Source organism: Rhodamnia argentea, chromosome 1 (assembly GCF_020921035.1).
Source record: "Rhodamnia argentea isolate NSW1041297 chromosome 1, ASM2092103v1, whole genome shotgun sequence".
In the NCBI taxonomy this organism is placed as follows: Eukaryota; Viridiplantae; Streptophyta; class Magnoliopsida; order Myrtales; family Myrtaceae; genus Rhodamnia; species Rhodamnia argentea.
Window position 1 is genome coordinate 9,760,488 of NC_063150.1, and position 27,965 is coordinate 9,788,452.

The window sequence follows — 27,965 nt, forward strand, 5'->3', positions numbered from 1 at the left end:
AATCCGCCACATTTTTGTGATTCATAGGCCATGGAAGTTTCTTTGATAATTTCATATAAACAAATATTGAAATTAGAAGAGTAGGGGGGAGATTTAAGTACCATTCACACGAAGATCATACAAAAGAGAAAATTATTGCCTTTAGGCAATTAACCTTTGATGAGTATAGCAAACCTTTGGCGATAACTTTTAAATCCAATCTACTAAACGCAATCTTAATGTCGTGTGATGAGAAATTAGTCTTACGAAATGACCACATACCAAAAGTAGTTCTATTAGGGCGAACAGGTGCTAATTATTTTTTAATACAAGATTAACGTTGTATAGACATCATATCCCAAAAAAGAAAAAAAAAAAAGAACTCACCCAAGAACTTAATTTCTTATCTTGAGTTCACATCTCTGTAGCAGGAAATTCATACGGATCAGTGATTTTAGAATGGGCTCTATTCAAATATTTCAATTTATAGTGGAAGGAGCCACTAGTGTACTATATGTACATTCGAAGTTTGAACCATTCCCACCTCCCACGAAAGAATTCGTCGACAAAAAGCCATCCAACTCAGCTTCCTAGGGCAAGCGAATGTGTGCTTCTCTCTCTCTCTCTCTCTCTTCTCTCTCTCTCTCTCTCTCGATCATATCCATAGCGATATATACTAGGAAAAAGAAAGGCAAAACCCTACTTTGCTTTAGCTTTTGCACTACTCAAAAAGACTCGCTCATCTTTGCTTTTCTTGTTTTTGGATTGTTGTTAGATCCACCCAAAGAGAGGGGGAAAAGATGATTCAAGAGCTGTTGGGGAGTCCTGCACTTATAGGAGAGAGGAAAATCTCCATGAGCCATGGCGCGGTCATTTTAGAGGGCATGCCTTCTCCTTCTCCTTGCTTCTCTCCGTCTCCCACGCCTTCGCCTTCTTCTTCCTCCTCCTCCGCCATCGCGAAGGCGGCGACGCAAGCGGCGGCGGCAGCAGCAACCACCGCTAACGGGACTTCGACAGCGACAAACTCATCGAATCCCGAGAACCTGAGGTGCCCGCGCTGTGATTCTTCGAATACCAAGTTTTGCTACTACAACAACTACAACCTCACGCAGCCTCGCCACTTCTGTAAGACGTGCCGCCGCTATTGGACAAAAGGGGGAGCCCTAAGGAACGTTCCTATAGGAGGAGGATGCCGCAAGAATAAGAGCTCAGCTGTGTCGTCCTCTGTCTCCAAATCAAGCGCCTCCAAGTTCAAGAACCTGTCATCTGAGATTGGACGGTCGAGTTTCATCGGTGCTTTCGATCCCGAAATCCCGCCGAGCCCGGTCCTTTGGGCCTCCCCCCAGAATTCCCACATCCTGGCCCTCCTGAGAGCCAATCAGAACCCTAACCCTAATAGCCTTGGTCACCAAGCCTCTCCCTTCGTGACTCTGAAGGAAGAGACCAATCTGATGGGAACCCACATGATGCCTGAGCCAGGAATTGCAGACGGTGCAATGAATAATGCAAGAAACCTGGGCATGATTGACCCTCTCATTCACGTTTCTTCCTCTTGCACCACCTTCTTGAGAGGCAACCATCAACAAGTCCCACACCAACTCAACCTTCACCAACAAAATGGAATCATCCTCAGCGGTGAAGTTCAAAACTCCGGGATACAATCGCTATACCAAAGGCTCAGAGCTTCCACAGGTAACAATTATGGTTACAGTGAGCACTCGCCGGCAATTCTAAGCAACATGGCGAGTACCCCGCCATTGTCGTCTTCCCTGTCCTCATCCATTTTAGAGTCAGTCCCAGCCACGGCGACAAGCGAACTCGGGTACTGGAACCCGGCTTTCTATGTGTCGGATCTTCCCACCACGAATGGTTCATATCCTTAGAGACAAATCACACTCTTTCTAATTAATTTTATGCATGCCACTTCATCTTCTCCGTCTTCACAAAATTAGCTTAGCACAGGGTTGTGATAGTTTCTTCTCTGCTTTTCTTTGGTGGTTGTGTGGTTTAATGAGCTAGACTTCAGCGTCAGCTCTCTAAAGCTATATATGCAAATTTCATTAGTTCTGTCAACTTTTCTCTACTAGTGTGGTGTGTGCTTAGTGCTCTTTTGTCGTGTGTCCAACTTCTGGGGTTGTACCAAGGAACCAAGAAATCTAGAAATGAAAAATTCAAGTGTTTCTTTGAGGTTGGATGTAGAGGAATATATTTTGTGCTCATTTTCTTCATTAGTCTTTTGCTAAACATTAAACCAAAAGGCAAATAAAATTGCAAGATCTTACTTGGGAAGCTTAAAAGCTTGTCGTCTTGGTCGACTCAAGAACATTTTAGGGTTTGTAAATTTCGCAAAAACAGGATAGGAACGTAAGACATATGACGGTAGTTTCCAAGCTAGTGGGCGGCACATGGCATGAAGATTCTGGTTTTCCTCTCCTTCATGTTCTTTAACTTGGAATTGGTGAGGAGTACCATGTTTTATGAGGGTACTATGCTGAGAAATTTGATTAATTTCTCAATCGAATAAATTTTTTTTAAAAGGTGGATTCCTATTCGCAGCCTTTTCGTCAAAGACCCTGTAAAAAGTTTTTGTCTGCCACTTGCCTTCTCTTTTACTAGCTTCGTAGATTTGGCATGGAGAAATGATATAGAACACTGTGGGCTTGCTTTTCTATTTGCAAGTGCTTTTGGTTCTTGCTTTTTACTCACTTTTTTTCGGAAAAAAATGTTATTGTGTCCACCTTCTATTTTGCAAGTTTAACTTCAACTTTTTTAATTTGTCCTTACTTCATGCTTGTTTTCGTGATTTCTCAAAGCTCAGTCCTTTTCCAATTTTCTGCTTTTATGGCACTGTAGGTTTTCAAATTTTCTAGTTTCGTCTCTTCATAGTTTGTTGTTCATATATTTCAGTCAATAATTGGTAAATCATGAGGAAAATTTTCATGGAATTTTACTTCTTGATCGACATTTAGTTGGAAAACACTTGAAACAATTTTTGGTGTCAGTTCCGAATTCTTTAGAAAACTGTTGTTATTGGCTTCACAAATAGTCAAATACGAAAAGCAGTGGTGCCATCAGAGATGATTCTTGATAAACAAGGTTTTAAACACTTGAAACATTAAAATGAAACGACCCAAAGATTAGTCACAACTAAGTGGTTATCTATACTATTCGGACATGACCTCTGGTACGAATTGGATGGTCCTACTATTATGTTTGTACGAATGAAAGGGGGGAAATTTACATTTGGGATAGTTTTAACCTCAAATTTTACGTTGGACTTAATTGCATCTTATTACTGTTCTTCTGGTCCTTTTCCATCCATCAAATATACGTAATATATGATGAAAATTTTGAAGCTGCAATTATTCTATGCTTATCCACTCCATTCAAGTTTTGTTCTTTAGATTATGTGTTTTTCATAGATTGTACTATTCTTCTCCTTCCTTTGAAAAGGAAAAGCTTCATAGTATTTGGATACTCCATGGGCAAGGTCCATTCGTGCCAAGGTCCGAAGAAGAACTTTTTATTTGGTATTTCCCATTTGAGCATCGGCCGATTATCTCGCTAAGTTTAGTTCTCGTTTAAAATAAGTATTTTGTCGAAACGTTCGTAACTTGTTATTGCCCATTTTGAGAATTATCGTTTTGCCAACATCGGATGGCCTGTGATCTTTGTTTCCCTATGTTCACTTGACTGTGTTGGCTAGGCATACAACTTAATGAGGGCTTGATTAAAGCCAGAATAAGGTTAAGTTTTAGGGTGCTGATTATATGGTCGTGGGACGAGGAGGCAGACGGTATCCATGCATAAATGCACCCTTGTAATGTCTTTGGTAATATGACGCAAGAAAGAAGACATTTTAGTAGATAAAGAAAACGCGAAAAAGAAATTGAAAGGCTTTGATGTTCTTGCATTAGTAACTTGAAAAATTTTCTTCTGAGTATGTCCGATATGATATTTGGTCGGTTGACGCGATAAGGGTTCTTCCTACTAATAGATAAACATAGTTATATCTGATGACTAGGGTTAGGTGACCGTCATAACAAAAACTATTTAACACTCAACTACTAATCATTACAATCGGTGCCCCATGACCACCATGAAAAGCATGTGTTTTTCACTATAGGAATGGATGGAACGAATTTACATGGTTGGTCCAGATGTTACAGTTTGATAGAACTCAATGGTGACATCTCTTGCATTTAGCTTATCCAAGAGAAATAAGCAATTCTTATCTCTCTATCATAATGTAAGATTAACGTTACCCAAAAAAATAAAACTAATGCCGAGATGTTTACTTGATTTCAAAACCATATAAATCTGAAGTATTATTCGTCCTTCAATACATATATTGATTAGAAAGTTACACAAGTTGCACATGCTCTCTAGGCATTCAACTCTTAGTTTTTGTTATCGTCAGTAATTGGATGAGTGGAAGGTAGGTGATTGTGATCATAACAAAAGTTAATCTTAGGGAAAATGCTAAATTTCTTACTTTTGAAATCTCGAAAATGTACCGCGAGTAAATTTCAAATTGAACGAAATTATCATTTTTCTTTTCGAATTGCCCTAACCACTTCTCTAAACCTTCACTTTGAGTTTCCTCTGTTGAAAAAGGGTAATTTGGTGCTTTAAGTAAGCTTAATTTGTGAAAAAAAGAAAAAAAGGTTGAAGATGGGAAGTGATACAGCTCTACCTAATTAAATTTAAATCGTAATTTCATGTTTTCCGAAGCATATAACTACCCTCTTTTGAGAGCAAGAACTGGGGGTTGTATTTACTTAATTACCAGATATTCCATCTATATGTCTGGTTATGAATTTTTTAAGCTCGAACAAAGAGATTAGTCTTACATTTGCCACTTGGTATTCGAGTTGGCGTGTGTGGATCTAACACATTGCAATAGAGAACTACGTTTAAAATTGATTTTCAAACTAAACGATGGAGTGATTTTACAGAAACATACGATATCTTCGTTCAATATATATAACCAATGCAATATCTGTTAAAGCTAATATTATGACGTAGCTGGAGAATCTGCCATTTCGGCTACCACAATAGCGTATTCCTAGTTCCCCTTTCTTGGAGACAATTCACTACCTTACCCACTGAAGATGTTTTTTGACCAATAGCTACATAGGATCATATAACACATTGTCATTGTGGAGTAAGAATTGTATGCATGGCTATTGTTGTTTTCTCAATCTATTTATCCCAATAACTAATTCAAGCAGATCACGTTCTATAGGGATCATCGAATCAATTAGCAATAACTCCAATTTGAAGATATTCATATATGGGGAGTCAATTAGCATTAAGAACATTTCGTACAAGTAAAGTATTCACAGGTGATACTGCTAAACATGTACAAGCCCTCTCTAATGAAAAAATCAAATCCAATGAGGACTTGGTTTCTCCCACATGTGCGCGTCACGGGCATCCTACCTTTTTATCTTCGACTTACATGTAAGTATTAGGAGTGAAGATATTCTGCATAACATGACTATTCCACCTGAAAGTTTTCTTTTTCTTTTGTTCAAAATAATTGATCTTTAGAGTTAGAACAAATGATTGCTGGAGTTCACTCGGAAACATAAATTTCTCATTTGAAAGTGACGATTTGATTCGAACAGAGAGAGGGGGTTGGGGGTGGTTTGAAAACATATTTGTTCTAAACCGGAGGTAGAAATGCACACCTTAATTGTTAGTTAACAAGTTATGTCTCGGTCTAAGTGGGAATAGCATTTTTCTTCTTCATGTCCATAGAGTCTTGTAAATTCAAAACTTCTCAAAGATAATCAGAGAAGTAGGAATTTATCAAACAAACTACACTCCTTCATATATGCTAAGGGTCCAATGATGAGAAGGGGCTATGGAAAACTTGAACCCAATTCCTAGAGTGGCATGAATGTTAGCGGTTTACCCTAGGAACTAATCAATGTTGATACTCTAACATTAGTTGTGGATTAGGTTGAGTTGAAAAACGACATTCACTATACTTAGGTTGTCATAATGTGTTGCTAGAGACCACTTATGACTTGTGAACCAAAAAGGGTTTTGAGCACACTACTAATGTTTAGTGAACCTACAAGGTCGCACACAATAGCGAATTGAGTTTATATTTTCTCCGCGCCTTGATCTACTTAAGAAGTAGATTTGAATTTATTCTCCTATTCTAAATATCTACGTAATCGTGCATGTTATGAGATAACGATTGAACGCATGATTGGAAATAAAGGATTTGACGGGCTCGAATCGCCCGACCCTACTTCTTTTGTTACGCGTAAATATTGAGGCTATATATATAGACAAGGGAAAACCCTAGAGACGCCTATGAGAATAGAAGAGTCTTATTCCGAAAGAGGAGAAAAAGAAAACACAGAGAATTGTTCTCTGTTCTTAAATCTTTGAGAGAGTCTCAAAGATCAAAGGCAATCAAGGAAGAGGAGCTTCAAGATCTGTAAGCTAGCACTTGGATCGTTGGAAACTTCGGTTCGTGTGTGTGGATATTGGTAAGGCGCAACAATTGAGGCGCTAATCCAAATACAACTGATTGTTAATTTATCTTCGATCCGTAAAATGTACGTTTTGAACACCTATTGATTTCAATATACGCATAGATTCTGTTTAGGGTTTTGGTTTATAAATATATTCCGCTGCGTTTACTAATTCCGAAACCCCTTCAATGAGGTTATAGCCTTAATAGTCTCCTCCTACTCTTGGGAGTTTATGGTTTCACAATCTTTCTTGGTGGAGGTTCTTTTCACTATTCTCTCATGATGCTACTTTGCTGTTGCTAGAGCAATTATAGCCTTGCAAGGTGATCCTTACTAATTCACATGGGATTTCACGTGCTCCATGCTACTCGGGTTAGAGGCTAAGCTAGCATGCTTTCAATTACTAGACTCCCACCATCTACGGTGCAACAATCCATTACTTTACCTAACAGTACACGCCTGCGTTGCTCTCCCACAACTCTGTTTTCACAGTTGAGGCTACTCCCATTTCACTCGCCACTACTAGGAGAGTCTATTTTGCGATATTTTCCTCTATCACTTAGCTTCTATTTGTCTCAACGTGATCCAAGCGTGTTCAACTACCCGAAGAGCATATTTACCTAAACAAATCAGATTACCTCGATAAGATATTCCCTTGATTCTCCCTCTACACTAATACAAAAGCTGGTTCTTTCTCAATTTCATCTCTATTATAGAATCGGACAGAGAGTTTCTTCTCATCTGGTTCCTTGCAAGTAAAACAATCCAAATTTTATGTTCTGGATTCTTTGAGACGATTCTTAATAAGAGATAATAACAATCAATAAATGGTGTATATGAATTTGCAAGTACTAGATAAATCTCGAGAAAAAGATACGCCGCCAACCAAGGTGTGTGATATTGGGAGTTCAAACCTATAAGATGCCTCAGTCATGTAACAAATTCAAATCGAGACGGGTATTGAAACAAACTCGAACTCGACTTGGTAAGATACTAGAATAACACGAGCTCGATTAACTTAATGTCACCGAGTCAAATTGCGAGGCCTACCTAATTGAGCATGAACATGAATGGCTCACGATTGGGTTCCCTCGTTCATACCCATACCAAAGAACCCTTGGTCATAGAATTAGGATCAAGCACAAAAATCAACTGAACCTAAGTCTCGTGTGAATTTGTAGCGCTATTGAGAGAGATGTCAAATTAAACCTACGTCCACGACAGGAGAGCATGAGCCCGAGTAAAATGTGTATGGTTTCGTGGACCCGAATCTTAAGATTGTGAGTTTTCACTTTCATACTCAAATAACAAAGCGGTAGAATGATTTGTAGTTGAGCCACCAAGCCTTGTTCTTACGATTCTCTACATTAACTACGACAAACAGAGAAGATGATTATACCTTTAATCACTTCAGTACCAGTAACGTAAGTCTTGGGCCATTATGTCTTGGGCAATTAATTACAGCCCTATTGGTTGTGAAATAACAAGAAGAGGACCTTGGGCCGAAGTTTTACTTTGGAAAAGAAAAACAATCAGGCCCGAAGATTGGAATTAAAACTATCTGGTTTATTGAAATATCCCACGTTGCTTGATGACGACTCTTCTATATTCTTTATATACATGTGATCTCCATCTACTTAAAAGCTTTGGTGCAAACTCAGGTTCCGCTTATATCGCTTGAAATAATTAGTTATTGAAATATGTTTTCATTGTCAAAAATAATTTGTCTAAATTTTTTTCATGGATGATAAAATTATTTTTCGTTATAAGCGATCATTTTTAGGAAAATATTTTTCAAGTAATATATTTTTCGCAAAATAAATGGAGCCTGAAAAGCTGCGTTTGGCCATACAGATTTGGATTGGATGGGATAAGATGGGATTACAAATCCTTCAAATATCATTCGGATTTCGGAAAATCCCATCACATGCTGGTTTGATACAACAATATTTAAATATTATTAGTTGAGCTCCCTAACTAGCATCTCAAACGTTCTTTTCAACTCCCTCCGGTTCGTCTCCTTCACCGCCAGTTTTAGCTCGTCTCCTTCACCCCAGTTTCCAACCGCCATCTCCACCTCGAAACAGTAGTCCTTGCTCGGCTTCACTGTATCAGTGGCGTGCAAAGCGAGGGGCGGAGAGGAGATGGACGGAGATCCACCGGCGGACAGCACTGGGACAGTGAGTAATGAAGATGGACACACCTTTGTTGTGGATGACGACGCGAAGGACGTGATTCGATTTCTTCAATGGTGATGGCCTTGTGATGTGTAACTCCTCCTTCGCACCCTCAGACGTCGGACTACGATCTGCTGAACAGTGATGACGGTGCGTGGTGGCCAGCGAATCTAGATAGGTCACTCTATCGTTGGAAGAAAAGTGTTACCTTATTTAAAAATAATAAATAAATAAAAAAGATTATCCAATCTGGATTTATTCCACCCCTAGTCCGGATTTCTTATCCCACATCTTATCCAGGTATATCCGAGTTATCCAGTCCAAAAGACATCGCCAAACACCGGATATGATATTCTATTATCCTATTCAGACTCAAATTTAGACTGCCAAACGCAGGTATATAATCTAGTTCGACAGTTTGCCTCAATTTTCCGGGTCTTGACCCGTATATTTAGCCCTTTGGCACGTAGATATGAAACGGACCAAAGGCCAAGACAGCACTGAAATGAAAAAGATCAGCCCAGTCCGGTTATAAAAGAGATTGGCAACAGGTTATCTGAGAAGAAATATCACCCAAACCAAAAACAAGAGAACTGAACTGAACCAAACCGAACCGGTTCAATTAACGGCATTTGAAGTTATCTATTAGATGTAATCATGTAACTACTGAGCTTTAAGGAACACCCAGAACCATAGAATTTGGATTTTGAACCGAGATAAATATATAACTGAATAGCTATCGCATGATTCCGATACATGTAACTGGCTCAGGACTAAGAACCTAATAAGGAACAGCTTCTTTACTTCTTTTCAATTCTCTGCAGTCATACCTTCATGACTCTAATTGAATGAACAAATTACTTAAATAGTCTAAAAGTCCGTCTTTCTAATGGTGTCGTCCCGCGGCTTTGCCACAGAGCAGAGCATTGGAGGGAATGCTGTACTCGTTGGCGAGGCTCTGTACCGGATTCCAGACCCTTAGATAGAACTGCTGACCGAGATACTGCCGTTCCCATATTGCTGATCGCACGTTCCACATGCCTTGGTTGTCCAATGACATGTATATGCTGGTCCATGAATTTGGATACACCTGCAAGATTTCGGATGAGGCTAAAAGAATTAAGGCAAAGAAGAAAATCACGGTCATGGAGAACAAACACAAAGGCGAACCTCCAACTGATTCACAATTAGAACGCCAAGGAGTTACCTGAGCAGTGTGTCTTGTGAGCGTGTCGACGAGATTATAGCTGCTCCTACTGGCTGGTGTCCACTGCCCGTTACCATACCTGTATTTTCGAAGCTAACAACGATTAAAAATCCTGACCGACTCAAATAAAGTAATCGATGTGTTGATGAGAGATGCAGATCGACTCACCCAACAACCCAGAAATCGTAGCCATCGAGATGCCAGGATTGAATGGTGTTCTCATTATTTTGGAAGACAATCTCGATAAAGTCATGCAGGGAGGCCTGTATCACAGAGGTGGCAATGGATGGAGAACCGCCAGAGGGACTAGTCTGCATGGAATCTGTGCGGAATACTCCAGGAATGTTGAAATAGTCGGCAAGTTTAAGAGGAGTATCAGCATTGATGAAGGAGACCCCATTGACGGCATAACGTTGTTTTCCATTGATGAGAGGGGCCGCATTGGCCAACACAATCGTTCTCGATGGCGTGATCTTTCCATAGTGGAAAGAGCCTTGGGGGTTTGGTCTAGCAGCATTCGCAGTCAAATTCCACCTTAAAGAACAATCAAGATGTGAGTCGCAGATCTATATCTTAATTTGATAAACGCATCACTAACTATTGACAAGTATCATCCCCTCAAGATCTCCTAACCTTGCACTTAATCTGCTCTCTTAGAAGAGTAAGACCACCCGGCCTCTTTTTTTTATGGCATTAGTTAGACTTAGCTAAATTTATTATTTGTGCAATGAAGTGTAAGTTTCATTCCCATCTGCCTGAAAAAACGCAAGTGCCCTGTCTTAGAAGATGCATATACCTGTAGGTTCGAGCTTGTTTAATGGACCAGTCTACTTCGATTGTCGGGCCAGCTGGCAGAGGCCCGGAAACAGGGGTGTGAGAGTTTGAGTAGTGGAGAGCAGCTGTAGCGGTGAGCACAGTCTTCGTGAACCGAGTTGATGCAACAATATAGTAGTCCTTCGGTGGCTGGTTTAGTGTCACCAGGACGGTGATCGATTGGCCAACATGAACATCGAGAGAGTCATATATGTTCTGAACCGTATGAGATCCTTCGACCTCGACCAACTTCAGTGTGTGGCCCTGAATCCTGAAGTTCAACGAGGTTGACAGCCCGACATTTGAGATTCTGAACATGTATGTTTTACCTGAAAGAAATGAAGTTGAAAGGCAACGATTTGTAATAAGGGCTGTGTTTGCATCACATTATACGACCTTATAGCAAAAAGGAATGGCAGAACCGACATTTGGATTAGTTACCTTGGTCACCGGTGAAAGTCGCATGACCCTGGCCATTAACAATGACACCATCAGGGAAAGGAAGAGATCTTCCAGAGTCCAAAGTCTGGCGTGAGGTCTGCAAGTAGCAAAGGGTAAAGATTGACGGTGTAAGAAGGAATGTGAGACTAGAGCGGACTCGAGCAACCACTTTCCTAAGTTTTGGTTCTCAAGAGGTAACGAAACATTTGACTCAGGAAGGTTGACAAATTATGCAGCCAATTTCAAATGCATCAACACGGCAACAGCAATTTGCAGACGTCGCAGCATGAAAAGACTCAACAGGGTATTCTATATGGACATTAGACAAGAGATGCATAGCTCGCAATCTAATGCACTTCAATTGATGGAAGAACATCAAGCGAACTGCGAACACACTTTTACGCACGTATCCATCTGTGGACAAGGATAAAGAAATCGACGAACTAGAGGAACATAGTCCACACCTTATGGCTGGTCTTGAACCAATCGCCAATAAGCAAGGTAAACTCTCCAGCAGGAGGTGGATAAGGTATAGGAATCCCAGGTCTCTGATAGACGTTAAGCGCTCCATATCCACCAGCAGCCTTGTGCAGGGCTGTCGATGGGAAATATGTGAAAGAACCAATCTGGTCCTTGGGTTGAAAGATGTATGTGTAGTTAGAGTTCGGAGGGATGGGACAATTTGTGCCCAGGACTCCGTCCTGCCATGAGTTCTTCCTCTGTTTGATCCCGTTCCTGATTGAGAAGTACCAAGCGGGTCATAATCACTAAAATTATCCGAGTAAGATGACTATGTATGCAAGAAAGAAGCAGCAAGTTCATGCTCACGGAGTTACAGATCAGTCTCTCCGTTTCAAACCTTATATAAAGTATTCTGGGATAAGTTTATTGATACATTACCACACAACTTTCGTGATTATCGAATCTAAGTAGGACACATGATACAGCCAGAAAAACAATGGAGAGAAGCCCAATTAAACAATCCGAGGTCAGATTGTTTATTAGTTTTGGATATTTCAGGACACAAAGCGGTCTCATTAACTTGGCCAAATGCAGTTTCACACAATTGATTAGTGTTCTTTTTCTCTCTTATGTCTTGTAAGCGTTCGAGCAAAGCATCAAACATTTGGCAGAACTCGATGTGCTGGAAGCGTAGAGACTCCACAAAAAGGAAGAACATATTCAAATGTAGTCACTTTAAAAAACAAAATATTCAACTGCTTCTGCAAACGCTGCTAGATCCACGAATTGACATGAAACCGACATCTTTACGCCGAGGAAGTGTTAGCTCCATTCTAAATCAAGGATTTCTAGAACAGGAAAACGCACGAGAAGAAAGTATATCCTGCTTGACTTTGCTATTCAAAATAAAGGACCTGAGAAAATACAGAACATCCGAAAGCGAATATTGCTGCTAACAACACCCTCAGCTTAAAATAATGCAGATGTACTGAACATGGATTTAACCGCGGACCCAAAAAAGGAAAACAACAGCTTATGTGACCAGACGAACGCTCACCAAGTAAGAAGAAAAGGCTCGTCCAGCTTATTGATCAAGTTGAGCACCAAGTTGTCATTGGTGACCACATCAAGACTTGGCCCAGGAAATTGACCGTTTACCAGGATAACCTTCAAAATCAAAACCCCCCAAAACAACTCATCAGAAAGAAGAAAAGTCAGAGAAATCTGGAGAGGTCTTTGCCCAGCTCACTAAACCTCCGAACACACTTCAAAACACAGGGACGAGTCAGGCAATCAAGAACCTGTTGGGGAACACCCAGTGGGGAGATGGTGCCGTAAGTCACAGTCCAAGTGTAGAATCTATAAGGGTCGTCCCCTGTCACCAGGGACACGCAGAAGAGGGCCAAGGCAGCACAGATCTGGCGCACCAGCCTCGCCATCGCCATCGCCATTGCCACTGTACCTGTACCTGCCGCAAGAAGCACCGCATTGGGTGGAAATTGCCAATCAGCCTATAGGCCGCTCGCGTTCTTGGAAAACAGAGAGAGTAATAAAAAAACTCACCAGATTTCAGGGAGGATGGTAATTGGAACAGAGTCGAGAGTCTTTTGAGAAAGGACTGAGTGGGGGAATCAGTTTGCAGCTGCGGGAGCCTTAAATTAAGAAACGACGCGGGAAAGAGAGCTTAACTCACTATGAGAGCAAATTATTAATTAATAATTTTTTTTCCAATTTTTTTTTAAATTTTCTAAAGCTCTTTTTCATTTGATTTTTGTTATTTTTTTTTAATTAAGCCTATGTTTATTTAACGAAAAATGAATGATTTCAATAATAAATTTTCTAGAAATAATAGCTTGGATCACTTGCGAAAACGAACGAACGCAAAAATATAATTACCGTTTATAATAATAAAAATATTTTTATTAATTAATTACTTTGAATAATACAAATGATTATTTCAAAAAAAATATATTTTTTAAAATTATTTATTTCTCGCGGCGTAAATAAAGCCTTAACATGTTTCTCTTGTAAAGTTTGAGCTGGAGATGAGCCCACATACGCAATGACGAGGTCGGAACGTGACACGACATCATTCGGCGCGGGTTCACGCGTTTCCGCGTTGATGATTTGATGGAATTTGCTTGAAGCCGAAGTTAGGTAGCCAAAGAAAAAAAAAAACATTTACAAAGCATACACATTAACACATGCATTTAAATAAAGAATAATAATTGAAAAAAAGAAACTTGAACGTCTTTGTTGCAAAAAAAAAAAAAATCTCGAATTTGTATCACGTAACTTAATTACCCCAAAAATCTATTTTCGCCTAGCGGGAAAAAAAAAAACCTAAATAATATCACGATTCAAATTTACCCTCCATTAGGATTCCATTTAATATCCTCGTCAAAATGCGTACGTGTCAACACACGAATGATTACAAAGACGAATCTAATGAGAAGGATATGATAGATCGGACGTAAAAGAAAAAAATTCATGCATGTTGGCACGTGTTCGGTTAACAGAGGGTAAATTTATGTCGGGAGCACAGTTTGAAATCTTTTTTTGTAAATTGAGAATTTCATGTTTTTTTCGCTACCAAATTTCATTTCTTTACGGAAACTCAAAAGTTCAGGTTTATCCACCACCAAAGCAAATTTGACTGTTGGCCGGAGTCCAGCAGCTCCAGCTGGAACAATTTGCAGGACAGGTTGGCCGACTTTTAATCGATGACACCTCGGAATTCCAACCCCCACCTCCTTTTTTGGTCAAACGTCTTTAATAATTGGAAGGCAAGATTTTGAATTTTTCCGCCAATATCCGAAAGTTTATTATGTTTTTAATTGCCTCTTTTTTTTTGTCAAATCAAGCTTTTGTTGTCAACGAATGTTGACCTCTGCTCACTTGTCCTTAATCCCAACCCTCAACAACTCCGGCAAGATGCCCAGTGACTTCATTTGAATTTCGATGGATTTTTGCTAGCATAATGATTTTTGAATGACTATGAGAATAATATTATGTTACGGGCCATAAATTTTAAAAGATTGGACCCCATAGCAAATTTTTTATTACTTATGATTTAATTTTTGTGGGTCATAACATGCTGTCGATCTTATAATAGATAAAAAAAAATTGCTACATAAGCATAATTCAACAATGATGGTACCGGGTTAATCTCTAACATAGACCAGCCTGACATTAATTGGCATTTGTCTCCACTGACACATGCTTTGTTTGTGAAAAGTATGGGAGTCCTAATTAGACAAGGATTTCAATGAGTAAACAAATTTTAATTTTTTTTTATTTCGTGCTCGACCTACGTAAAATATTTCGTCTACGGAGGGCTTGTATGAAAAATAGTTGATTTTTTTTTGTGTGCATTAACCACGAAAATTCTTTGAATAGATACGGAGGCCAAGTTTCTTGAAATATTTTTCCGGGAAGAAAAAAAGGTCCGGCGAAAATGATTTTGAATTTCGAAAATAATGCACGCAACAGTCAATTTGCCATGTGAGGGGGTGGGTGGGTCATTGTGTTTTCAAAGCAGATATAGACAAAAGATTCTGGAAATTTTTTTTTTTTTTTTTTTGGCCGAAAGGTTCTGGTAAGGTTTTTTTTTGGTCAGCTGGTAAGGTTGAAAGACAACATTTTTAAAAGCGGGAGACAAACAGGTTGCCGATGTTTTGGACTGCCGACCGAAACGAGAGGTGGTTTTGACTTTTGAGGAAATTGGATTTAGGTATTCTGAATCTTTCCCACTAATGTATATATTTATGTAATACAATGCAATTAGTTTAATTTGCTTTGGATGGCACATTCATTGCTTTGCATTTTGTACTACATCCACCTTTTCACGGAAGTATGACTTAGACCGGTCAAAAGCATGGGTCGGGGTAGGGTCCGATTGAAAATGGTCCGATCTAAAGTAACTTATTTTAATGCAAAGCCATCCAAAATGGGTTTAATCCTATGAAACAGAGTGGATTAAAATTTGCTTTAACCCCAGGTTGACTCTTTCCTGATTAGCCGCAAAATTACATTAGCATTAGCCAGGATCCTTGGATGTTAAGCTCACACGAAGAAGCAACATCATCTCGCTCTAACCATAATTCATCTTGCATCGTAAAAGCACGAACATTGCAGATAGTCTTACTAGCTAGTTAGGAGAATTAAAAGCGGAAAGGTATAGATCTCTTGGAGTTACTCCATATAAATCATCGTAAATCTCCTCATAGAAAAGACACTGCTTTACTCCAATCTGGTTGATCTGATAACTAGAAATAAGAACATTGCTCCTGCAAACTTAATGGTAACTTAATACGGATAAATCATAAGGTCATTCATCATCTAACCCCTCACTCTTTATAAATGACCAGATGATCAACCAACAATGCGCTTCAACTAACCTTCATAAAGTTAGCGGAGACTGCAACGTAGCATTCTTGATCTTGAAGTTCCACCAACAGCTGCAGATTTGTTCTCTGTCCTCCCTTTTTCGATAACCAGGGAAAACCCGCCACCCTCTCAGGTCCTGGGCTGCATAGAACCACTCGGTGCAGGTGAGTTGCCCCATCCCCCACTTCCGGGATGAGATGTGGATACGTGCCCCAAGAGGGGAATTGAACACTCCACCACGTATTAATTGAATTTAGCGAGTCCCAACCACTGGGGCACGCTATACCGGTGCTAGGCCACGACTGCAAGTTAACAGATTATGAAGCAGCATGAACATTGAGCATCCTGAGATTTCTTTAAGCATTTTAGCATATGGTTTCAGATGATCAGTCAGCTTTAGGGGAGCATCGGCATTGGTCGCTCTGATGAGCAACGCTGTGTTGCACAATAGAATTATTCAAGAACAATCATGATACATATAATTCATCTTGTATAAAACTCACTAATATGTCAACTCGCTATAAATTTCAAATCTTTCTCTGCTAGGATATACTCCGGTTTGCCAAGCACAGTGCATCACCTCAGGACACATTTAGACATCAACACAGCCAGTTTGATAATTCTACATCACCAACCATCAGCGACCATGGCATATTCATGGGACTTCTCTAACTTTTTTCTAAATCTACTGTTACAAGAGACAAAGCTGTCTTATTTGTAAGATAGACTTGGTTAAAATTATTATTTCTGCTTACAAGCGACTTGCTTGATTCTCGTTAACCACAAAATATAGAAGTTAAAAGAAATTTGGCCATTCTGAGTTGAAATTTCCCTCATTCAGTGACTAAAATTCAGTCATTGGTTAAAAATTGGCCAGCAAATTGTCCAAGTGCACCAATCTCACAGTACATTCAGAAATTTAAACAAAAAATAAGTGATCCAATTGCAAAGTTGCCAAAATGTATGTACCTGTAGGTTCTAGCTTGTTTCCTTCATCAGTCTACTTCAACTGCTGGACCAGCAAGTAGAGGTCCAGAAACTAGGGTGAGAGAGCTGAGCAGTGATGTCGACAGGAGGAATTGAGTAGGTATCTACCTTAAATTTTCGTTCCTTGATGTGGTGATGTTGAGGGGAGGAATCTTCTTGGTTCCAAGTGCAGTGCTAGTATATTTGAGTAATGTTGAAAAGCTTATGGATGCTCTAAGATACTCTTTCGAACATCTAGCCAGCAAAAGGCAATAAAATGAAATATATCAGCTATCAAGATGCAAGCTTTCTTGGTTGCCCTGAAGATTGTGTTTTTCATACGTCAACATTGGCAAGTGCTCTTATCTTGCTGCTGTGGTGGACTAGAGAAAAGCAAGTTGACCTCAATAGTCGACACATCGCCAAATCTCTTCGAATTAAAAACTGCATTTGCATTCTGGCTACCTGATTGACGTCACTAATCCCAGAACTTCCCGTTGGAGGATGCCTTATTTTTTTATGGCAACCACCTTTCTGAATATCCATTTACCAGGATAATTTGAGTGAACAAGGAAACCTCGCTGGGATAGGTCATTTAAATTTCATGCAACAGCAATCTCTGGTATCAACATGAAGTTGTTTAACAAGAAGATCTGATTCTTGGTGGAAGACTCCCAGGACATCTTCATAACAACCGTGCAGATGCTTGGCATACTGTAACTTTTCTAGTCACCAATAATCGCCACATGAACAAATCCCATTCTCAAAGCAATGGAAACGATTTGAGTCGCGCACTATAATCTTCCTCGCCATAATCTTTGAGATGAATTTAATAGCAGTGTGGCAGTCTACACATGTTCTTAAGTTCTTATACACCTTGATGGGAGTTCCTGGCGAGGTCGAAAGAATAGCATAAGCAACTGCAAGTTTCTCACTATGGTAGGCAAGATTTTGCTCTTTTTGCTCCTCCTCCACGTCATGTAGCACAAAATTTGTGTCAGGCACGTATCCTTCCTCTTTCATCCTCTTGGAAATCACCAACAAAAATTCATGTATCTCATTCGATTTCGGATGGGATGTATCTCCAACTAAGAAAATATGTTGCTTTCTCTCGATCTGAGTCCAGCTAAAACCTGGTTTTTTCACCACTCCTCTATCTTCCATAATCTTTCTGATTTTTGTAACCTCATCCCACATACCAGCTGTAGCATACATATTTGCCATAGTGATGTAAGTAGCTGGATTCTCGGGCTCAATCTCGAATAATTCCTTGGATGCTCGTTTTGCCAGTTCCATGCTTCCATGAATTCTGCAGCCCCCGAGCAATGATGCCCACAAAAATCTGTCAGGTTTCATTGGCATTGTGCTAATGATCTCTTCAGCTTTTTTAAAACGGCCTGAACGGGCTAACAAATCAACTATACAAGCATAATGATCAGGAGTATGCGTCAGTCCATGCTGTTCAGTAATTGAGTGGAAATATTCGAGACCCTTATCTATTAACCCAGCATGAGTACAAGCAGAAAGAACCCCGACAAAAGTGACATGATCAGGCCGAATACCTGATTCTAGCAACATGTCAAAATATTTAATAGCTTCTCCGGAAAGACCATTCTGAGAAAATCCAACTATCAGTGACGTCCAAGAAACTAGATCTGGGTGTGCCATCCCTTTAAACACTCTCTCTGCGCTCTCCATATTTCCACACTTGGAATACATGTGGACAAGGGCACTTGCCGCAAATGAAAATGGATCAAACCCACTACGCATCATGTACCCATGGACTTGCTTACCAACCTCTTCTGTTGAATGATCAGCACATGCATTCAAAACCCCAGCGAATGTGAACTCATTTGGCCTAATCCTAGAGTACATCAATTCGGAGAACAACATAAAACCCTTTTCGATCCTCCCATCACCAAAGTATCGATCTATCATTGCTGTCCATGTGACAACATCTCTATCCATCATCCTATCGAAAATGTGCTTAGCCTCCTCCACACTCCCACATTTTCCATACATATCAGATAAAGCACTCCAAACAACCTCATCCGACTCCAACTCCAGTCTCAATATATGACCATGAATCTCTTTTCCTAGGCGTAAACACGGAATAGCTGCAGCTGCAGCAAGAGCACTGGAAAAAGTGAACTTGTTCAACATCGAAATTTCAAGCATTTGCATCATTCTAAACAGTCCAATCGCCTCTCTGGGCATGTCATGGCGAACATAACCGGACATCATCGCCGTCCACGAAAAATTGTCTCTTTCCGGCATTTCATCAAACAATCTCCTGGCATTCGAAAGTCGACCAGCTTTCGCATACCCAGATATCATAGTATTCCAAGAACAAAGGTCCCTGTGAGGCATTTCATCAAACGTCTTCTGGGCATCGACCAGACTATCGCATTTCGTGTACAAGTCGATGAGCCGGTTAGAAATGACAACCCCGGGCAAGAACCCGGCTTTACCCATATGGGCATGAACCATTTTGCCAGCTCCAAGGTCTCGCTGCTTGAGGCAAAACTGCAGGAGCGTCGAGTATACTAAAGCAGAGGGGCGTTCGATCCGATCCAGCAACCGGATCGCATCTCTCAAACGCTTCTGGTCGCACAGGATGTCCATGGCTTCCTTGAATTTCTTTTCCTTGCATAAGCGATGCACGATCCCGTCCTTGGCGTTCGGTCCGAAGAATGTCTTCCGGACAAGCGGCTTGTGTTGCTGGGCTTGAGAAGAACAAGAACGAGAGAAGAGTCTTCCTCCGAGGTAAAGCATTCTCAAAGAATGGCGGGACTCGGAATCGAAGAAGCTCATGCTTAGGTGGAGGGAAAACCAACTTCAGTACTCGAATATGGTGCTCGAAATCGTTCATCTCATGGTAAGACGGATTAGAATTTAATTGGTTTTGACTTATTGGTTGGGACACGAATTGCTCGAGCCAAGACGTGCTTTTTCGAAGAAACATATGGAAATTCGTTCGATTCTCCATTGAATGATCGATTGAACACCAACCAAATCTCGATAAAAAGAAGAACTAATTGCTGCTGCGGACGTAAACATACGCTTCTCTATTAGACCATTTTAACTGAAAAAAGTGTTTATGTCGGTCCAATTCTTCAAAATTAAGTATAGGCCATGTAGGAAAGTCGTACCTTATGCCCATTCTCTCCCAAATCATATGGGCCTAGTCCCTTAAAATCTCGTGGTGCTAGCCCTTGAATTATACCTTAACAAGATAAACCGATTGGAACGGACCGACGGATTGGGTCCGATTTTGGAGGTCACCGGTTCGTTTCCGGGTTCCTCAAGGTGGAACCGGTGTCCAGGCGATCCGACCCTCAACGTGAAACCGGTGTCCTGGCGGTCCGGTTCTCGATTTTAAGGGGAAACGAACCAACAAAATTTTTAATCATTATGTTTTAAATGCAATTGGTATGCGTAGAAAAGAGATTCTAGACAAAGAGAGTGGCCTGTACATGGGGAAAATTTTCCAGTTAAATATTTTCTCATTAACACAATAGAAATGAGATTCACATAACTACGTATAATATCAAATATTGTATTTAATATTCACTGTGAAATGTGAATCACGAGAATATTATATGTAGATATGTGAATTTCAAACAAGTCCCTTTTTTCTTAAATACATCTCCCTTTCATTTTCATTTTACTAGTTTTATTGGATCACCCCGGGAGTCGAACCGGACTGGATCAAGTGGTCTGGTCCAGTTCCGAAAATTGAGAATCCAGGCCACCGATCCGGTCCTCAATTCCTTACCAGACTATGCTCATCCCTACTTCGAATGGTGGCACGCTTTTCAACGCACGGGCCCTTCTTCTTAGCCATTAAATGGAATTTTCGGTTAATCTCCGAACATTGTTAATCTCCATCTCAAGTTCTCTGTCCTCAGAATAGCTTTTCAATTCACAAGATTCGCATATAGCGGCAAATGAAAAGCAATACTTACAGAACCAACTCATCTTGTCGGAAATTGTAATTTTGTCCTCGAAGTATCACCAGGCCTAGAGGAGAATGGCTGAGAAGAACATTTGAAAGAACACAGTGGAATTTGGGAAAGTATTTTTTTAAAATTTTCCTGACATTGATTTTTATTCAAACATAACCTCGCCTTTTATAGCCGAGCTTAAGGGTAGTAAAGACATCAAGACCAGTATTGTTTTTTTTTTTTTCGAAATCGAGACCAGTATGGTTGAAAAAGCATATTATCGATCGGCAAGAAATATTACAAAGCCATCATATGATCAAAAGCTAGAAAGATTTCGCACAAACTCAAAATGCAACTTCAACTTTATTAAAGTAGTCATGTGAACTATGAAAGTTCGAAAAAAAGAAGAAGGAAAACTATGAAAGATTCCTTCCTTATTGATGAATTCATGATCTTGATCGAAATTAGGACTTCCGTCGAAGCTAAAATCTTGCTTGAGATAAGATTCTTTGAGCTCTCTTATGCCTCAGGAAAATCTATTGGTTCTGGATTATTTTCACTTATGCTCATCCAATGTTGAGTGGAGAGAATCTGTGGTGGCATGATATGCATGGGAATAGTGCCATGGTATTTTCCTCTTTGTAAGTACGGGGCCGAAAGAACTCCAGAATAGCTTGATTCTCTTCATTAGAACTGTCAAATGGGTGGGTCGGATCGAATAAAAAATGGTTCGACTCATATTGACCAATTTAACCCGTTTTGATACATTTTCATGCTATATAAATCCAGCGATCCAAATCCGGCTCAACTCATATCCAACATGACCCATATTACTAAAACACTTTAATAATAAAATTAAATTTAGAAAAAATAAATTTTTAAAGATATGTATAGCTAAAACACTATGAAAAATTTCCATAATTTAAAAAATATATATGAATTTTTTTATATTTTTTTTCTTTCATTGTTTTCTTTTTTTCTTCGTACACAATCTTTCGAAGTTCTCTCGATATTCTCCATGAATTTCTCCGAAATTGTATCCAAAAGGACAATTGATTTGTCCTGCTGTCCCTGACGTGCAAAGTATCCATTCTCCATCGAAGAGAGAATTGTGTGGACTTCAAACTTCGGAGCTCATTCAAAGGTTCTACTTCTACCAATAAAGCAAAGGGTGAGATCATTTAAAAACCTGTGCAAAATGCTTAGAGAATCTTTTTCAAAACTTTTAGTAAGATAGGCGGGCGGTAACGATCTTATCGAAGCATGGCCGCCGGAAATTTAACCGTCGTGGTATGGTTGCGAAAAAAGTACCGACATGACCATTTTAATTCAATTACAAGATGGGTGATGTCGATGCAAAGGATATGGATGAACGAGAATCTAGATTGATTTCCAACTATCCAAGATTTTAAACCTTCACATCATCCCCGACATCTTCGATCGGTAATCTCAAATGAGACGTTTTGGTATCTCCCAAAGAGAAAAAAAAAGGATAAAAATAAACGGCTAATACTAGCTCATTTTCTCGAATTGTGGGATACGCGCATCCTTTTCTTTCGAAGTTAGGCCCGTTTTGAGGCGTCGTGGTATTGCTGCGTTTTCCCGCTCGAAACTTGAAAATGTCCCGGCGCGGCATGGCGCTCCTATCTGGTTCTCATCGGCATATGGGAGGACGGTGAAGAATTAGACCTTGGCTACATTATATGACAAATATGACGAGCATGTCACGGGCCAGAGTCAGATGAAACGCCAGAAAAGAAGGGAACATCCGTGAGGTTCGTCGAATGAACGGCGACGAAGGGGCGGGGTGTCCCTTTCGGAAGAAACAGCGGCATCTTTTCCTCTTCACTCTTGTCCTAAAAAGAGCAAAGACGAGACCGAAATCGATCGATAAAAAAAAAAGGAGAAAATGCCAAAAGCCCCGACGAATCCTTATCCCTAACAGCGCCGTAGATCGCACCGCGGAAACACGCGCGACAGAACCGGCGGCTCTCGATTGCCCCAAAGCGGGGAATCGGCTCCCCGAAGGAAGATTTCCAGGGGCAACGATCTGCGTCTACAGGAGGGGAATCTGACGGGGCTCGTTTCGAGAGAAGGTTCTCGCCACGCGTCAGCGTCGCGTTGGCGGCTGCGGCGGCGGCGGTCGTGAGAATTTCGGGAGGTGAAGGGTTGCTCGTGCTGGATGATGACCGGTGGGGACGGGACAGGAGTGCGTGTGTGATCATGAGGCGTCCTATGGGATGGACGATCGGAGGTGAAAGTTGCTGTTGCTCTCGAGAATCTCGCACGTGGGAACTGTTCCCCCCAATGTTGACCAAAGACTCATCTCTCTCTCTCTCTCTCTCTCTCTAGCACGCAATCGCACCGAATTTATTATCATTGTTCGAAAGTTTAATTCCATTTACCCCTAATTCTCCAATCATGGAATTTTCTTCGATGATCTTTGGACATTTCTCTTATTTCATGCTCGTCGTCGTGTATGCTGAAGGGCCTTAGGGACTATCATTGTGTAATATTATCCATTTTGATCTGGAGCCTTCATGTTCTTAAAACTCGTTATACAAAATAGATAACTCAAGCTTTATCAATTAGCCCAAAGCTCTCCCTAAGCTACGTGAAACAAAAGACATGCGCTTGAGCTCGCCCGCGTATTGCCAAGGCGTCGCATTAGCACGTCTCTCCGTATTTTACCGAGTCCGGATCGTCACATTCTAGTCTCCTTCGAGCACAACGCCCTTGCTGTGGCCCCCTATACTATCGGGATTCGGCTTTGATACCACCCGAAAGGACGTTGGGGTCTACCACTATGTAATATTATCTGTGTTGGGCCGGAGCCCTCACACTTTTAAAACGCGTTACATAAAGTAGAGAACCCCAAGTTTTATCAACTAGCCTATGACTCCCGTTAGGTGACGTGAGATAGAAGACATGTGCTTAGCCTCGCCCATGTACTGCCAAGACGTTGCACTAGCATGTCCCTCCATACTTAACGAGTCTAGGTCGTCACATGTGCTTGCTCAATTTATTGGTCTCGAACTAAGCGGACATGCAATCTCCTTCTGATTAGGTGGGACCCGCTTGAGCTTGCTAGCGTGGTGATTTAGGGTAGTAGCCACATCTGTTTGTTCACGAGACTTCCTAGATTGTATTTTGTTACGAATTGACACATTGAAGGAAGGAGGTATCTTCTTCACTCGAAAATATATAAAAAAAAATGTAACAATTGCTCTATTTTGGATGTGGCAAATTCGATGTCCTAATTATTCCAATTTCTACTTATAAAAACCTCGAATGCCACATCCGTTATTCGCTAGGTGGAGTCTTACCCGATTTGTGTATATCCGTCGCATGACTAATCACCTACTTAATTCCTCTATCTTCCTAAAAGAAAAGTGAAACACCAAGTATTTGGAACAAAAAGTAATTAGCAATGACTTTCTTTGGCTTGAGCTGTACGGAATACATTTTGCACCTCACCATATCCATTGAGGTAAAGCTTGAGAAGATATAAAGAAAACTTCACACAAATTTCGTGACCATATATTAAATGTGAGCACGGATCGGCTGTCCTAATTTGATAGATTTCTCAAAGTAGGAAATGACCGAATTACCCTGAGGCCTGGACCTAATCCAATCAGGCAAGGACACGTGGGCCAACAAACTGTGTCGGTATTTGGGCCCCCGCGGTGCCTCCCAAAATTTCCTGGGAGAGGAATCTTGCGGGGACCAAAGGCAAAGGGGCATAAATGGAAATACGGGGGGGGAACCAGGATAAGCTGGGTGCTTTTCATTTTCGCCGCGTGAGTCCAGAATCTGAAAGATTCTCGCCGATCCAACACGGGAAACTCGCTCGAGTCGAGACGCCGAGTCGCCGAGTTTCTATTTGGTTAAAAAAAATACGCGACGACCCGAGAGGCGAGAACATCGAATCTCCGTGTCCTGAATCTAGCCCTTCCTTTTTAATAAGAACTGCCCTCTGTCCTCCTCCTCAGCAGTGCGCTCTCGGACAAATGTGAAGAGAGAATCACCACGCGAAAATCGAAGTGTCCCCTCGAAGAAGGAGGAGGAAGAAATCTCGAGAGAGAGAGAGAGAGAGAGAGAGAGAGAGAGAGAGAGAGATGGAACTGAGCTTGGATTTGAGCTTGGCTCGCGAGCCTCGACCAGTGTCCGAATTTCTCAGGGAGGTCTCTGCGATCCCAGATCGCCACCAGAAAATGTCAAAGCTCGATGACTATGTGGAAAGATTGGAGGAGGAGATGAGGAAAATAGACCCTTTTAAGCGCGAGCTGCCTCTTTGCATGCTTCTCTTGAACGACGGTGAGTTACTGTCTCTTCAGTGATTTTCGCCGGCCTTAATTCATAACTGGGTAGGAGTCCTACACGATTGGCTGGCCTTAATCCCGTGAAATTATTTCATGGAAGTTCTCTCTCTTCAATCTTTTCCCGCAAGAAAAGAAAAAAGAAACTGGCGTTTTATCTTTCTTGACATGACTGATTTCTGGAAAAGCTGGACCTTTCCTTTTGAAAGAATGGATTTCTGAATTGTTTTTGGTTTCTGTTAATCTCTATAGCCATGGAAAGGTTGAAGGAGGAGCAATTGCAGTGCAAGAGATTGGGATTTGTTCGACTGAAAAGAAATTCTGATAGAGATAAGAGGGCAGAAGTGGAAAACAAGGATTCTTGCGACCTTCAGAAGTGGATGGGCTCTCCTGATCAGAATCCGGTAATAAGACTTGTCATCACTAATTCATGTTGAAGTCCGCTGATTTTTTGTCTTTTAGTTGCAAGATATGAATCCTTTTTGTGTCAAAATTCAGGATCAGTATTCAGCCGAGAAGAACCCAATCGAGCCATGTGACTACAAGAAGAAAGGAGAGGCATTCTTGCCATTTGGTCTCCTTGGAGCTCCGCTGAAGGAGGCCAAGGATTCTTCACCAATTTCTAGACTTACCCTTTTGACTCCGACCTCTATAGCGGCCTCCCCTGATAATGATAATGTCAAGAAGCTCAGTTTCGAGTCGCCCTTCTCGACGGACAGCACGAAATTGCAGAGAAGTCCACACCAGCAGCATCCACTTAGGAAGCAAAGGCGGTGCTGGTCACCCGAGCTCCACCGCCGGTTCATGGAGGCGTTGGAGCAGCTCGGTGGAGCACAGGGTCAGTCACTAGAACCTGAATTGTGCTTTCTTGGATTATTACTTCTTGGACAACCGTGAATTGTGACGATGATCTAAAACTACATATGTTGTGAGTGATTTATATGACACAGTTTTCATTTGAATTGGAAATTTTTCACACTTATTTGAGTACTCATTCTGTCTTTTGATTGAGGAAGCTTGTCTGAAGTTGTAGTTTGATTCTTTCCAAATGATAGGTCGGACCAATCTGGTGCGATCAACGTGAGCATTTGCAGAAAGCCCTTAAGAACATTTACTTGTTCCCTTGTTCCACTTAGAAAATTGGAGTAAATGAAAAAAAAAAAAAGAGGTGGAAATGCCTATCGCTCTCTGTTCCCCTGTAATCCATGATTCCCCAGATTTGAATTGAGTTCACGATGATATATGAAGTCTTGCTCTAATTTTGCTGTCTGAGTTGGTTGTCTGCATAGGAGATGAGGAAGTCACCTGCAGTTTCTGATAGATAGTAGATAATATCTAATGTCTCTCCTTTTTCTAAATTGCAGTGGCTACTCCAAAACAAATCAGAGAACTCATGCAAGTCGAAGGCCTTACTAATGACGAAGTTAAAAGTCATTTACAGGTAAATCATCCGTCAACCATAGGAAACTTTGCTTCTCCAATTACCTCATCATTTGCTAATCTTTTATGTTAATTCTGATTACATTACCGTTTCCAAATTCTTGTAGAAATATAGACTTCATATCAGGAGAATCCCATTACCGTCAGGCGCTGTGGCAAATGGCTTATCTTTAGTGCAAGAACGATGCGCCGTGGACCACTCAGAACTGAGGACCTCAGAGTCCTATTCTCCCCAAGGCCCTCTTCTTGCCCGTGCATCTGCTCGAGCAGTTTCTAGTGCCGGAAGGGAAAGCACGGAGATGACAGATGAAGACGAGAACTCTGAAGGCGACAGTTGGATTACTGTGCTCGGAGAGAAACTCACAGCCCATTAAACTTGGCAACTGACGCCGGTTACGGGATCTTAGAACGTATAAATAAAACTCAGGCGATGAGAGAAACTAACAACCGTTTTCTTTTTGCCAAGCCATTTTCACAGGGGAGAAATTTCGCCAGTTGTAGTTGAGAGAAAGCAGAGAAGTCTTGGATTCGATTCCTCTCTCCCCGTGTTGACGAACTTGTTCTCCGTTTGTATTGGTTTTTTTTCCTGGGAGCCATTGATGGATTCATGAACTTATGTAACTTTACTCACTTCTATCAAATGTGAGGTTCTTCCATTTGACTGATGCTTCACCAATCTCGGTTGGCGGCGAGGTGTTGTCCAATACTCCCAACAAGTTTGAGCAAGATTGCAACCACCATCTGAGTCACTATCCTCTGCATGTTCATCAGATACGGCCGCATGAATGCTTGCTTGCATACAATGCTCTATTGATTCAGATAGGAGCGGTGAAACTTAGAAAGAAGTGGATGTTGAGATGCATGTGTGAGTTGTGCTAGAGAAGTCCCACATCAAAGAGTTGGTGTCGTGTAGAGCAATCAATATATACAAGTTGGTTCACAATTCATTGGTTTAAATTTTTGGGTGAAGGTGGGTTCAATTGTATATGTTGACGGGTTCGGACTGAAGCTCTTTTTGGTAATTTTCTAAAAGTATCGGATTTTTGCTGCGCACTTCCGCCGGTCAAGAAAGAAAGCAATGCAACAATGCAAATGATACTTTCTTAAAGGATGCTAATTTGCCGGAATAGATTCGCAGTTGGCTTCCATGGAAATGCTGTCCCTAGGATACAGTGTCCAAGCTCAAACGTAACTTTTTTAGCATGTAAATAGACTTGATCGATAGGCGAGTTAGGCTAGGCTCATGAACCAATAAGCTAAAAGGTAAAAAAAAAATCAATCTTATTAATAGAATGACCAACAGGCCCGAGTGGGCAATATAGGTAGGT

At 40.9% G+C, this 27,965-nt stretch overlaps 4 protein-coding genes across 7 annotated transcripts; 2 read left to right on the forward strand and 2 right to left on the reverse strand.

Annotated features, from left to right (window-relative positions):
* Nucleotides 1-569: 569 nt before the first annotated feature.
* LOC115740183 (dof zinc finger protein DOF2.1-like) lies at nt 570-2,173 on the forward strand. The gene is made up of 2 exons (XM_030673628.2): nt 570-584; nt 755-2,173. Exon 2 carries the CDS (start codon nt 780-782, stop codon nt 1,860-1,862), a length of 1,083 nt encoding a protein of 360 aa, XP_030529488.1. The 5' UTR covers nt 570-584; nt 755-779; the 3' UTR covers nt 1,863-2,173.
* Nucleotides 2,174-9,333: 7,160 nt separating this feature from the next.
* LOC115740133 (L-ascorbate oxidase homolog) lies at nt 9,334-13,219 on the reverse strand. Of its 3 annotated transcripts, none has more exons than XM_030673535.1 (9): nt 13,140-13,219; nt 12,878-13,064; nt 12,634-12,743; nt 11,579-11,849; nt 11,115-11,211; nt 10,657-11,002; nt 10,029-10,394; nt 9,861-9,939; nt 9,334-9,743 (listed from the first exon to the last, which is right to left on the reverse strand). In XM_030673535.1, the coding sequence occupies exons 2-9, from the start codon at nt 13,025-13,027 to the stop codon at nt 9,540-9,542; spliced, it is 1,623 nt and encodes a 540-aa protein (XP_030529395.1). In that variant the 5' UTR covers nt 13,028-13,064; nt 13,140-13,219; the 3' UTR covers nt 9,334-9,539. The 3 variants fall into 3 exon arrangements, with proteins under 3 accessions (XP_030529395.1, XP_030529397.1, XP_048141736.1); XM_030673537.2 differs by having other exon boundaries at nt 12,878-13,032; nt 13,140-13,205; XM_048285779.1 differs by having other exon boundaries at nt 12,878-13,038; nt 13,140-13,188.
* Nucleotides 13,220-15,641: 2,422 nt separating this feature from the next.
* On the reverse strand, nt 15,642-19,813 carry LOC115740132 (pentatricopeptide repeat-containing protein At4g37170). Of its 2 annotated transcripts, none has more exons than XM_048271095.1 (2): nt 16,935-19,813; nt 15,642-16,545 (listed from the first exon to the last, which is right to left on the reverse strand). In XM_048271095.1, exon 1 carries the CDS (start codon nt 19,743-19,745, stop codon nt 17,661-17,663), a length of 2,085 nt encoding a protein of 694 aa, XP_048127052.1. In that variant the 5' UTR covers nt 19,746-19,813; the 3' UTR covers nt 15,642-16,545; nt 16,935-17,660. The 2 variants fall into 2 exon arrangements, with proteins under 2 accessions (XP_048127052.1, XP_030529394.1); XM_030673534.2 differs by having other exon boundaries at nt 15,644-16,400.
* A 4,833-nt stretch (nt 19,814-24,646) lies between these two features.
* Nucleotides 24,647-27,303, forward strand: LOC115740134 (transcription factor HHO5). The gene is made up of 6 exons (XM_048271243.1): nt 24,647-24,954; nt 24,989-25,195; nt 25,450-25,601; nt 25,696-26,035; nt 26,562-26,638; nt 26,745-27,303. Exons 2-6 carry the CDS (start codon nt 24,997-24,999, stop codon nt 27,009-27,011), a joined length of 1,035 nt encoding a protein of 344 aa, XP_048127200.1. The 5' UTR covers nt 24,647-24,954; nt 24,989-24,996; the 3' UTR covers nt 27,012-27,303.
* Nucleotides 27,304-27,965: the final 662 nt, after the last annotated feature.

Bases quoted from the DNA above. Each gene is read 5' to 3' on its own strand.
- LOC115740134 (XM_048271243.1), top strand. From the start codon at position 24,997: ATGGAACTGAGCTTGGATTTGAGCTTGGCTCGCGAGCCTCGACCAGTG. The intron at 25,602-25,695 runs GTAATAAGACTT...GTCAAAATTCAG, and splicing joins GCTCTCCTGATCAGAATCCG to GATCAGTATTCAGCCGAGAA. The intron at 26,036-26,561 runs GTCAGTCACTAG...TCTAAATTGCAG, and splicing joins GCAGCTCGGTGGAGCACAGG to TGGCTACTCCAAAACAAATC.
- LOC115740132 (XM_048271095.1), bottom strand. From the start codon at position 19,745: ATGAGCTTCTTCGATTCCGAGTCCCGCCATTCTTTGAGAATGCTTTAC.
- LOC115740133 (XM_030673535.1), bottom strand. From the start codon at position 13,027: ATGGCGATGGCGATGGCGAGGCTGGTGCGCCAGATCTGTGCTGCCTTG. The intron at 11,003-11,114 runs GTAACTAATCCA...CATTTCTTTCAG, and splicing joins GACTTTCACCGGTGACCAAG to GTAAAACATACATGTTCAGA. The intron at 9,940-10,028 runs GTGAGTCGATCT...TCGAAAATACAG, and splicing joins TACGATTTCTGGGTTGTTGG to GTATGGTAACGGGCAGTGGA.
- LOC115740183 (XM_030673628.2), top strand. From the start codon at position 780: ATGATTCAAGAGCTGTTGGGGAGTCCTGCACTTATAGGAGAGAGGAAA.